Raw genomic sequence first — 13681 nt, forward strand, 5'->3', positions numbered from 1 at the left:
AGCGGCATCCATAATGACACCATAATGGCCAGTCATGGGGAGTCTATCAGCACAAGATGGCTCTTGAAACCAAGTATAGATGTTCAGCAGGGCTGTGGAGTCGGTAAGCCAAACCTGCGACTCCGACTCCTCAATTTCCCTTCCACCGACTCCAACATATATTGGTTATATTTGAGTGAAAAATTTATTGTAGTACAATGTGAACATCTGAACATCAGACATTTAATCATTTTTATGATACAATAATCAAGACATTTAGATAGAACATAATATATATTTATTGGAATACAACTTTAGAACACAAAAAACTGTAATAAATTGTAAATATGTAATACACTATGTAATATCGATTTTATATATATATATATATATATATATATATATATATAACACTATGTAATAAACTATGGTAAGTGGCAAAAAAACAGTTTTCAACAAAAACATACTAAATAACATTTGTGCAGTCTATGAATTTGTTCTAAGAAATAGAATTGCCTCCATCAGATCCTCCTCCATGGATGACCTAAAATCTGACCTAATAATTTTAAGGCCAGAGAACAACCTCTCTACACTAACTTGGGTTGGAGGCAAAGCCATAACCATATGGGCAACATCTCTAACAATTTCCAAGTATAAAGGAATTGCCTCGTGCAGTCAGTTTTGATGAACGGTTGAATTTTTCTTTTTCTTTGAGAGCAAGTGAAACATTTTGCTGAAATATGGTCAATCTGCTTGCTATAGGAGACGGAGTGAAATCTTATTCCTTGCAGCAACGCTTTGCCTGCTCCATATCATCCAAATACTTGTCAAAGTCAAACTCCTCATCTGATGAGGATGAAGATATGGCAGCAGTAGCACTGTCAGGACCCAAGTCCTCTTGCGCCTGGCAGTCCTCCTGTAGGCCACTCATCCTAACGGCTACCTCAGTCAGAGCTTCTTTTCCTTTAGTAAGCTGTTGATCATCAAGCAACATACGATGACTTGGGTCCACATAAACAGTTGCCAGAAAAATTTTATTTTCCAATAGCTATGTCTCTCTCCGTTTCATTGAAGCAGAAATGCCATCTGCGATTAAATCTCCTCTTTGGGACAGGCAAAATAGCAAGTTCTTCCACTCCCTTATGAAAATGCCAGGAGCTAAATCCTCAGCTTGTAATTTTTTAGGGTACCGTTACACCTAGCGATGCACCAGCAATCCCGACTAGCGATATGACGCGGTCAGGATCGCTGGTGCATAGCTAGGTGGTCGCTAGTGAGCTGCCACACTGGCAGATCTCACCAGCGACATCGCTGGGGACGGGGATTGCTACTTACCTGTCAGACGCGGCGATCCTGCGTCCTCCCGCCCGCGTCCACGCGTCGCTCGTCTTCACAGCAGGAAGCGCCGCAGGAAGTGGCCGACGAGAAATGATCCAGCAGCTTCTCGCGCGATCAGCGATAACCAGCGGGGGAGCCGGTCGGAGGTAAGTATCACATGCAGCGATATCGCTAGCAATATCGCTGCAACGTCACAAAATCGGTGACTTTACAGCGATATTGCTAGCGATATCGCAGTGTGCAACGGGGGCTTTAGTCACGGTAAATAGGTGATTAAGCAATTCCTTCAATTCAGCCACCTGTGTCCATTGACCTTCATTTAGGGTTACCTGAGGGTTCGCCATATCTATAAGAAACGGTTTTAGCCAGGATCAAAACTAGGGGGTGGCCAAGAGAACTGCCTTGCCATTTGAGGATTCCTCTCAGTTGCAGGATCCTCTGGAGTGCAAAATGGAGGGACTCCTCAGGAAAACCTGGGAAACATCAGCGGCATTACTAAACAAAAATGCGGTCTCTACATCGATAACTAGATCAATGTCATGCTGGTTGGGGCAACTGTACGAACACCTGGCAGCAGGGACCCCCAGAGGAGATCTTCACCTTGCTACCCCTTCTCCAAAATGCTACAGCTTTCCTGGCAGATGCCTCAGCGAAATCTCTCAGAGTAACAGCTAGATACGCGGCCCATTCCAACTCGGTGAGATGAGCCCTGTGGCTGAAATCATGGAGTGGGGACGTAGCATCTAAGATCAAGCTATGTTCCATTCCCTTTAAAGGAAAATATATGTTCGTGCCAGCTTTGGATGACTTACTGGAGAAGGTTTCGGACAAGAAAAAGTCACTGCCCGAGCCAAAGCGTGCCAAAAAGAGGTCCTTTCTGCCCCCTCAGGAGCAGTCTTCCCAGTACAGAGGTAAAGGAAAGACAGGAAGGTGGAGCTACCCCACAGGTGGCCGGGGCAGAAATTTGTTTCTCTCCCAGTGCAAGCGTCAGAGTAAACCATGACACTCAAAGGAGAGTAGGAGGTCGCATTTCTCATTTCCTTCCACAATGGCGGAAGATATGTACCAACCCATGGGTCCTAAGATCAATCCAGGAAGGGGTGAAAATAGAATTTATCTCCTACCCTCCACAGAGAGTAAGAATTCCGCAACTCTCTGCACAAACACTACAGGGCACCCTGGAGTCAGGCCTCAGAAGCTTATTTGCCTCAGGAGCAAGTTCGCTAGTCCCGGTGATGGAGAAAAACAAGGGTCACTACTCCAGGCTCTTATTAATAAAGAAACTGAATGGATTCCACAGAATTATAATAAACTTGAAGCCTCTGAACCAATATATCTATTACAGGAGATTCAAGATGGAGTCTGTCAGGTCGGCAGTTCCTCTGATAAGAAAAAACTTGACAACAATCGATCTGCAGGACGCATATTATGTCCCGATCCATCCCAACAATTGGAAGTTCCTGAGATTTGCAGTCGCCCAAGGGGAATGGATAATTCATTACCAATTCAACGTACTCCCATTCGGAATATCATCAGCACCCTGAATATTCACGAAAATTATAGCCGAGGTCATGGCTCATATCAGGGTCAGCAGATTTGTATCATCCCATATCTCAACGACTTACTGCTGGTGGCACCATCAGTACAGGCATTGCAGGAGCACATTCAGAAAACTTCTCAGATTCTGACGTCACTGGGATGGCGAATAAATCATCAGAAATCAGATATAATTCCCTCTACAAAAAAGAATTTCTTGGGAGTTCTAGATTCTCAGGAGCAAATATCCGTCTTGCCCAAAAAAAAACAGATTCACCTGAGAGCAAAGGTAAGCATCCTGCGGAGCAAAAAATCTGTGTCCATGAGGTTTTCCATGTCGGTCCTCGGCTCTGACATCTTTCATCCAGATGGTAGCCTGGGCCCAGGCGCTCACCAGAGACCTGCAGAGTGGGATGGTTCCCCCAGATCACTGAACATGAAGGTGTCGATACCAGCACTAATACTGACATTATCCTGGTGGAACAACCCAAGGAAACTGAACAACGGAGTGCCTTGGATCCAGACCCCGCTAGTCACCACAGAGGTAGTTGCCAGCAGGAGGGGATTGGGTGCCATAATCTCCCAGACATCCTTCCAGGGTCTCTGGTCAACCCAGATCAGCAGACAGTCTTCAAACTTCAGAGAGTTGAAGGCAGTGGAGGAGACCCTCAGGGCAGCAACATCAGTGGCCCGAGGTACCCACGTGAAGGTCTGTTCAGACAATATAACAATTGCCACACCTCCGGCACCAGGGAAGTTCGAAACCTGAAGACCTAAAGGGCATCTCAGCAAGAATATTTTCTTGGGCCGAAAAGAGTCTCTCTGTGTCAGCCCTTCATATAAAAGGAACGAACAGCAAGCGGGACGAATTCCTGAGCAGAAGAGATATCTGGGAGAGTGGAGTCTGAATCCAGATGTATTCCATATGTTGACCAAGAGATGGGGCTATCCAGAGATCGATCTATTTGCGGGACGCCAGAATGCGGTCATGATCCAGGACGGGGTTTCGCTTTGGCCCGTCCTGATCAGACTGGGGGTTAATTGTTCCGCCTCTCTCTGGCAGAGGGTGGCTATTTAATGCTCACTGGACCTAGGTCCAGTGTCAGTTATACGCCTGCCCTCGGCTGAGTTAGTTGACCTTGTGCGTACGTGTGCCTTGTGCCTGATATCTTGCTTGCTTGTTTTGGTTTTGATCCGGTTCTGTCCCTGTTACAAGTTCTGCCTGTCCCTCTTGTACTGCGCTACCTCTCGTGTATGACTCTCTGCTTGTGACCCGACTTCTCTCTGCTCATCCCCTTGGTACCACGTCGCCCTCTTGTGTATGACCTTTGGCTTTGTCTGACTACCCGTCTGTTTGTCCCTCCTGTGCCTCGTTTGCCTGTACTGTTGTGACCTCCGTTTTGCCTGACTCTGAGTTGTTGTATGGTGTCCTGTCATATCTGAAAGCAGGGTGCTAAGCCCCGCCCCCTTGCAGTCACCTGACCATAGGTCCTGTGCCAGCTTGCTAACTTCAGTGTCCGCAGGTCCCGTGCCTTTTTACTTTCCGGCACTGACTGGACCCTGACACTAATAGTTTGAAGCACGCATTGACACCTCTGCTGACCTGCTCCACAGGTATCTTTTAGCACTGTTTCTGTCCTCAGGACACGCGCACTGGCTCTGTGAGCGAGTGTAGTGTGGTGTCTCTGACATTATAACTGACCCATACCATTTTTTTTTTCTCTGCTCCCATTCTCCTGTGAATGTGATGGATCCTATGCACGCTCTTTCTGAGCAGGTGAGGCACCTAACTCAGATGTCTCAGAAACTCCTTGGAGAACGAGTCCTGGCTCAGTCTCAGCAGCTGATCGCTGACACTGTGCAGGGGGTATTCTCATCGGGGGCTCAGGATGTTACTTTAGTTTCCCCTGAGTCTCCGGTTAAGTTACCAGATACCTTTTCTGGAGATAAAAGGAAATTCAGAGTTTTCATGGTGGGCTGTAAGCTTTTTTTTTCATTGAGACCACTCTCTTCTGGAGATGAAGGTCAGAGAGTGGGGGTCATTATGTCTCTGTTAAGGGGAGCACCCCAAGCTTGGGCTTTCTCCCTTCCGACCACGGCCCCTGAGCGTATGAATGTGGATGCATTTTTTGAAGCCCTGGGGCATATTTATGATGAGCCTGATCGAATGCGTATGGCTAAGGACATGGTGATGAGTGTGTGCCAGGGGAAGCACTCAGCCGAGTGGTTTTGCTCAGAGTTCAGACGCTGGGCTGCTGAGGTCTGCTGGAATGACGCCGCCCTCCGGGGTTTGTTCCGTAGAGGCCTGTCTGAACATCTGAAAGATGCCTTGGCTCTCCACCCCCCCGCCTGATTCCCTGGAAGAGGCTATGACACAGGCCGTCCGAATGGATCGCAGGCTACGGGCGAGGGGAGTGATGCAAATTGAGAGACCGTTATTCTCCCAAGGAAGGGTAGCCAGTCATACATTGGAAGTCAAAGAGATGGGAACCATCGACCTCAAAGAAAATGAAAAGAGACAATGGCGCATGGGAAAATGCTGTTTTCACTGTGGCGATTCTGGACATTGGAAAAAGGATTGCCCCTCTGGTCCTCTGACCAACAAGCGACTGAGCCTGGGTGATTGTCATGGAGGTCACCCAGGCTCTCGGGTACCCTTTTCTGCCTTCTCTAAAATGTTGTTACAAGTGGAACTTTGTTGTGGGAGTGTCTCTACATCCACTTCTGCCTTCGTGGATTGCGGTTCATCATTGAACTTTATTAACTCGGACTTGGTGGCCAGGTGTAAGTTAGGGACAGTTAGGTTGGAGACTCCTATTCATATTGTTGCCATTGACAAAACACCACTGGTTAAGAATAACGTTATGTTTCGCACTGAAGAGTTTCTCCTTAAAGTGAGTTCCTTACACCAGGAACATATTTCATGTTTTGTTATGGACAACCTGCCTGCGGGACTGGTGTTAGGGTTCCCCTGGTTACAATTGCATAATCCTGTAATTAATTGGGAATATCGGGACATTGTTAAATGGGGTCCCTATTGTTCTGAAAAATGTCTTACGGTGTCTGTGTCGTCCGTGGGTCTGGAAGGTATTCCGGAGTGCCTGAAAGACTATACGGACGTTTTCTCCTAAAAAGAGGCTGAGGTTTTACCACCACACCGCCCATTTGATTGTGCCGTTGACCTGGTTCCAGGTGCTAAATTGCCCAAAGCCCGCTTGTATAACCTTTTGGGTCCAGAACGGGCCGCGATGAAAGAATTTATTTCCGAGAGTCTCCGTAAGGGACACATTCGTCCTTCTTTTTCTCCCGTAGCGGCGGGGTTCTTTTTTGTAAAGAAAAGACGGTGGTTTACGCCCATGCCTCGATTTTCGTGAGTTAAATAAGATAACTGAGGAATACGTATCCCCTTCCACTTATTCCTGATTTATAAAATCAGTTGTCCGGAGCTAAGTGGTTTTCAAAGTTAGATCTACGGGGAGCGTATAACCTTCTCCGAGTCCAGGATGGAGATGAGTGGAAAACCGCTTTTCTCAATACTGAAGGGTTGTTTGAAAATTTGGTCATGCCTTTCGGACTGACCAATGCTCCAGCGGTTTTCCAAAATTTCATTAATCATGTGTTCTCTGATTTCATTGGACGTTTTATGGTGGTATATTTGGATGACATATTGATCTACTCTCCTGATAAACAGGCTCACATTGGTCATGTTCGGGCAGTTCTCCAAAGGCTCCGGGAGAACTGTCTCTTTGCTAAATTAGAAAAATGCTTATTTTTTGTCCAGGAACTGTCTTTTCTGGGGTTTATTGTGTCTGCTGAAGGGTATCGCATGGATCCTAATAAGGTGCAGGCCATTGTCGAGTGGGTTCAGCCTTGTGATTTGAAGGCTCTGCAGTGTTTCCTAGGATTCGCCAATTACTACCGTAAATTTATAAGGGGGTTCTCACAGGTGGTTAAACCCCTCACAGACATGACTCAAAAGGGGGCCGATATCAAGAATTGGTCAACCGCAGCGGTAGCGGCGTTTCAGTTTTTAAAAAAAGTTTCATGTCTGCCCCGGTTCTTATTCAACCGGACCCGTGAGAACCATTTATTGTTGAGGTAGACTCCTCAGAGGTGGGGGTGGGGGCGGTATTGTCCCAGGGACCCGCCACTTTGACCAATTTGAGACCTTGTGCCTTTTTCTCAAAGAAGTTCTCCCCTGCGGAGAGAAACTATGATGTGGGGAATCGAGAACTTCTGGCCATAAAGTTGGCCTTTGAAGAATGGAGGCATTTTTTGGAGGGGGCTGTCCATCCTATAATAGTAATTACGGACCACAAAAACCTAGCTTACATTGAGTCCGCTAAAAGGTTGACTCCCAGACAGGCTAGATGGTCACTTTTTTTTTTCCCGGTTCAATTTCTCGATCACTTTTTGGCCAGGATCTAAAAATGTCAGAGCGGATGCCTTGTCACGCAGTCTAGATCCGGTGTCGTAAAACCTCCCCCCCCCCCCCCCCCTGGAACCTCCGTCCTCCATTCTTCAGCCTGGGGTGGTGTTGGCAGATATTTCTAATATGTTGGAACGGGAGATTCGGGAGGCTCAGTCTCTGGCACCTCCGACTAAGCCGGTGGATAAGCTTCTCGTGCCAGCTCAGTTTCACCTCAAGGTCCTCCGGGAGTTCCATGACTCAGTTCTGGGTGGACATCCAGGGATCTCAGTTACCCGGAAGGCCATTGCTAGAGTATTCTGGTGGTCTGCTTTAGCCTCTGATGTTGGGGAATATGTGTCTGCTTGTGATGTTTGTGCCCCCCATAACCGGCCGGCCGGGGAATTGGTACCACTGCCAATTCCTGAGAGACCATGGACTCATTTGTCCATGGATTTCATCACCAACCTTCCCCCCTCCAAGGGTAATACCGTTGTTTGGGCTGTGGTGGACAGGTTTAGTAAGCAGACACATTTTGTACCTTTGGCAGCTCTACCTAATGCGGAAACGTTGTCCAGATTGTTCGTTGAGCATGTGGTGCGGTTGCATGGGGTACCCTTGAATGTGGTGTCTGATAGAGGAGTGCAATTTGTTTCCAGATTTTGGAGGGCTTTTTGCAAGAGGTTGGGTATTGGTCTGTCCTTTTCTTCCGCTTATCCTGAGACTAATGGGCAGACCGAGCGGACCAATCAATCTCTGGAGCAAATTTTGCGTTGCTTGACCTCAGCCCGACAAGATGATTGGTGTTCTGTGTTACCGTTGGCCGAGTTTGCATTTAACAACCGCATTAAGCAGTCTATGGGTACATCTCCCTTTTTCTGTAATTATGGGTTTCATCCTCATTTTGGAGAATTTTCCCGTTTGAATTCTGGGTGTCCTGGGGCGGATGAGACGATCCAGCGGTTGGGGGAGGTATGGCGGGAGGTCCAGAGTAACATTACGAAGGCCCAGGACAAATTTAAGTTTTTTGCGGACAAAAAACGATCCGCGGGACCGGTGTTTCAGGTTGGGGATAAGGTATGGTTGTCCTCCAAGAATATAAGGCTCAAGGTCCCCTCTGCGAAGCTTGGACCCAAGTTTATAGGTCCCTATGTAATTACCGAAGCAGTTAACCCGGTGGCTTTTCGGTTGCGGCTCCCTCCATCTCTGCAGTTCCCAAATGTTTTCCATAAGGCCCTTTTGAAACCTGTGAGGTCCGGTGGGGAGGGATCATCAGCTTCCCCACCACCGGTTTTGGTAGACGGGCAGTCGGAGTACGAGGTAGAACGAATCGTCGACTCTAGGTTGGTCCGTCGTGCCCTTCAATATCTGGTACATTGGAAAGGCCACGGTCCTGAAGAACAGTCGTAGGTTCCTGCTCGATCGGTCCATGCGGATCGGTTGGTCTTGGCCTTTCACGCCAAGTACCCTGAGAGATCTGGGGGTCCGGATTGAGAGGAGGGTACTGTCTTGATCCAGGACGGGGTTTCGCTTTGGCCCGTCCTGATCAGACTGGGGGTTAATTGTTCCGCCTCTCTCTGGCAGAGGGCGGCTATTTAATGCTCACTGGACCTAGGTTCGATGTCAGTTATACTCCTGCCCTCGGCTGAGTTAGTTGACCTTGTGCGTACGTGTGCCTTGTGCCTGATATCTTGCTTGCTTGTTTGGTTTTGATCCGGTTCTGTCCCTGTTACGAGTTCTGCCTGTCCCTCTTGTACTGCGCTACCTCTTGTGTATGACTCTCTGCTTGTGACCCGACTTCTCTCTGCTCGTCCCTTTGGTACCACATCACCCTCTTGTGTATGACCTTTGGCTTTGTCTGACTACCCATCTGTTTGTCCCTCCTGTGCCTCATTTGCCCGTACTGTTGTGACCTCCGTTTTGCCTGACTCTGAGTTGTTCTATGGTGTCCTGTCATATCTGAAAGCAGGACGCTAAGCCCCGCCACCTTGCAGTCACCTGACCATAGGTCCTGTGCCAGCTTGCTAACTTCAGTGTCCGCAGGTCCCGTGCCTCTTTACTTTCCGGCGCTGACTGGACCCTGACACTAAAAATTTGAAGCACGCATTGTCACCTCTGCTGACCTGCTCCACAGATATCTTTTACCACTGTTTCTGTACTCAGGACACGCGCACTGGCTCTGTGAGCGAGTGTAGTGCGGTGTCTCTGACAAATGCAAAAGTGACCCACTTCTCGCAAAACCCAGATGACACATGTCTCGGCATAGACGTCTTTGCTCATCAGTGGCAATTCAAGCTGGCTTACGCCTTTCCTCCAATTCCGGTCTTACCAAGGACTCTACAGAAAATAAGATGCGAATGGACCAGAGTCATTCTAGTGGCACCCCTCTGGCCGCAGTGAAGCTGGTGTGGTTCTATAACCAGCCTGTGCGTAGACGGGCCTCTAATACTTCCACCAATCAAGGATCTCCTACAACAGGGGCCGTTTTATCACCCAGACAAAAAGTACTGGCATCGATTTTGAGGGCCAAGGGTCTCTCTGAGAGAGTCATCAACATGCTACAGAAAAGTAGGAAGCCGGTGACGAACGCCATATACCAAAAGATCTGGAGGAGCCCTTTTACTCAATTATTGGATCTAGTAGTAATAAATATGTTAAAGCATTCATACTATTGTGGTCCTTTATAAGATCCCTTTTACTCAAATATTGGATCTAGTAGTAATAAATATGTTAAAGCATTCATACTATTGTGGTCCTTTATAATAACACTGGGGAAAGGAGGTGGGAGGGGCTATTTGACCTCTTTCGTATTTCCTGTCCCTATTAGGATGAGATGACTTCCTCTGGTGCGCTGTCGTGGTAGCATATTAGAAACTGAATTACCAGTAAATCTATTTTTTGTTCTTCTTTTTTTGCCTAAAATTAAAGGTAAACATGTTATCTTTAACTATAGCCATTTTATAGAGAATTTCATCTTCCACTTGCTTAACTGTTAACAATATCAATAATTTTGACCAGAGGTGTCCAAACTTTTACATGCAACTGTAATAATCGTATGTTTGCACCTAAATAAGGCAGCACTCCTCACCCACCCATCGGCAGCTTGTTGGATGTTTAAAGGGAGTCTGTCACCCATTTTTTGAGATATCATGTAAAGATATCATTGAATTGTGTGTTACCTAATTATTCTAATCGGACTTTTGATCCCCCCTGTCCCCGCACCTTTGATGCATAAATACCTTTTTTATCACTCTTCCGATTTATGGAAATTGCCACGGTCTGGTCCGATGGGCGTGGCTTATTCTCCCCCGCACCTTGGCTTGCTGGACGTAATTTCTTATATGCACATGAAGACTTCCGGGTCATAGATGCAGGGAAAAATACCGGCGCATGCGCAGTAGCGATTATATGCTTTGCCCACAGTTGGGCAAAGCATACTGCGCAAACGCGAACGGCCTTATCAATGCGCAGGCGCAAATAAGCAACGGCATCTTTGATATTCACAGAAGAAATTACATCCAGCAAGCCAAGGTGGGGGGGGGGAGAAGAAGCCACTCCCGTCGGACCGGACCGCTTCGATTTCCATAAATCGGAAGAGTGATATAAAAGGTATTTATGCATCAAAGGTGCGGGGACAGGGGGGATCAAAAGTACGACTAGAATACTTAGGTAACACACAATTCAATGATATCTTTACATGATATCTCAAAAAATGGGTGACCGATTCCCTTTAATTGCCTGTTTACACAGGTAGACTGCACTCTTGATGCGCACTTGAAAATCTAATAGATCTTCAGTGCACATAGGATGCCATTGTTCTTGGCAGCGCAGGTCCTGTTTACACTGGATCCAGCCGCTGAGAACAATGATATTTTGAGCTGCAAGAAAAGGTATCACCTGATTGAATAAGCGTTTTGCTCGTACATCAGGTGATTGGAAACCTATTCCCACAGCTAAATTAATGTAAGACGAGCTTGTTCACAGTAATTGCAGGATCTCGGAGAATCTTTCCTAGACAAGACATCTGACACTTCTCTGGTCATATGCATACAGCATGGAATGGGTGGTGGAGGAGGGTTATCTAGAGTGGTGTGTGCGTATACTGGTTTTTATTAAATTGTCTATCTTATTATTCTTAATATTTCTCTTTTGATGTTTTAAAGCCAAAAAGCTTCCCAAGACGGAACCACAGACTGGCGGAGGCAACACTGTCAGAGGACGGGGAGTAGATCTTACCGAAAGCGCACAGCCTAGCAAAAGTCAATGCTGTAGTAACTAAGCCTTCATGTACTTTTACAACTATTGATATTCTCTTGCTTCCTAATTGTTAAAATAACAATTGAGTGTTTAACCCTTTTTCTCACCTCGGTGGCGACCCTTCAGCGCAATGCGTTGGAAGTCCCCCTGGCAATAGATTCAATAACGTGGCCCAGTGGAACTTTACACCGCTGAAGAGACTCGCAGTGTCGTCTCTCCCCGAGTTCTTCTAAGTGCTGAATCTGGTTTTTAACATGCATGCATTAATTTCTAAAAGCAGATAAAATGTCGTCTTGTTGCAGATACACTCAAGAAAACCCGTCGCCAAATGTTAGCAAATGAAATTCCTAACTTTTTATCATTGATGAATTCCGGGCCTGACTAATTTATAATGGTGATCATTAACCCTTTGGGGCACATTTTAAATGGTTCTTTGAAACAATTGGTTTTTAATGAGTAAACGTATAATCGGAAATGGGTTCAGCCCCTTCACAGTATTCATTAAACGTCGCCTCCTCTGCTAAAATGTACATTCCGCTTCTTACTGTATAACTTATCATCCACTAATTGTTCTGCTTCTTACTAGGAGATTGGGAAATACAATACTGGTTTCATTAGCTCTTTGGGGAATAGTTTTCCATTTTATTTCAAGAGCAACACCTTAAAATCATTCTAAAATTGTCAGCTATTATTCTAAAGTGATTTGTGATATTACTTTTTTTTTTTGCCTTCACAAAACACTTTAGTATCCGTTAATTCTGCTTTTATGAGGTTTATCTTTTTTGTTTTGTCTTTGCCCAATACAAATACAATGTTCTAACAATTATGTGTACTCCATTTAGTTATCTTAAAATTGGATGGTAAAATTGTATTGTAAATAGGGTACTGGATTGTAGTCTTCATTTATGTTTAATATGTTCTGTTACTTGTAAGATTTGGTTAAAATTGTACAGTTACTAAAATGATGAAATAAAAAGCTAATGTTTTTTCCTCTATCTGAATGGCATTGTGTCTACTTGTATTAACTGTCATTTGAAATAAATGGTCCAAGCAGTTCCATATTTAAAGGGGTCTTCTCATCATAAATGGGTAAAATTGCGAAACAGGTAAATTTACCATTTATATCTGGTTAAAAATACTCTTTGTTCTCAAGATTGAAGGGATTAATAATTATGTAGTTTACACCAGGGATCTCAAATTCAGCTGAGTAAATGGGCCGCGCATAGTAAAAATTTCAATATGACGGGCCACGTTCAATACGGGACAAGATGATGTTTTCAGTGATACCAATTTTGTTCTATTTGACTTTTAAATCATTTTGTACCATTTTTAACATTTTTTTTATGGTGTTTATCATGTGTTATAAGTAGAGTTGAGCGACTTTTTCAAAATTCAGTTCCGATTACGACCGGCGCCGAATACTGTAATTTCAATATTCGCCGAATGTCATTGGAGTCAGTGGGAGTAGAAATGACCGAATATGTTCGGAACCGATCGTCAAACATAAATTCGGCACAAATAGGGTACCAATATGGCGCGAATATGGCAAATTCAGATTCAGCGACCGATTCTGATCATATTCGCTCAACTCTAGTTATAAGTTGTTTTTTTTTACTTCAGCTTTTGCATAAAACGTCATTTTTAGTGGCAAAATATTTTAATTTGTTTAGTTTGAATTTTTTTTTAATTTGCAATCTATTTTTTTGCTACCCTCCAATCTGCCACATATATTAATATTGTTTAACAATTAGCCTCACATAGCAATTCTGTCCCCCATCCTGTAATAATGTCCCCATACTAGTCCAATTATTATAGTAATGTCGCCATACTGGTCCCTACTTTGTAGTAATGTCCCCATCCTGTAATAATGTCTCCATCTTGTAGTAATGTCTCTTTCCTGGTCCCCATTCTATGCCCCTTCTTGTAGTAATTTCCCCATCCTGGTCCTCTTCTTGTGACATTGCCCCCAAAAATATGCACATTCAGCTGAAAACAAGCGCTGGCATCAGCGGTCCACAGATTTCCTGGACGCGATAGTCTTGGGACCTCGGCATGGAGGCCACACAGTCAAGCTGGCCAGGTGCTTGAGACCCCTGTTTTATACCTTATTGCGAAAGCTACCAGCCACCTCTGCAGTGAATCAGAGGAGGCCACTTTTCCTAT

At 45.5% G+C, this 13681-nt stretch overlaps 1 protein-coding gene across 1 annotated transcript in view; it reads left to right on the forward strand.

Moving 5' to 3' along the window:
• The window catches only part of RAB5A (RAB5A, member RAS oncogene family), a 56654-nt gene extending 44141 nt beyond the window's left edge, over positions 1-12513 (forward strand). Inside the window, exon 6 of the mRNA XM_073568143.1 lies at positions 11425-12513. Within this exon, the coding sequence (XP_073424244.1) occupies positions 11425-11540 (116 nt within the window). The 3' untranslated portion in view covers positions 11541-12513. The remainder of the gene's footprint in view (positions 1-11424) is intronic.
• The last annotated feature ends 1168 nt before the right edge of the window (positions 12514-13681 follow it).

Source organism: Dendrobates tinctorius, unplaced genomic scaffold (assembly GCF_039654945.1).
Source record: "Dendrobates tinctorius isolate UK_male_01 unplaced genomic scaffold, ASM3965494v1 ptg000005l, whole genome shotgun sequence".
NCBI classification, from domain to species: Eukaryota; Metazoa; Chordata; class Amphibia; order Anura; family Dendrobatidae; genus Dendrobates; species Dendrobates tinctorius.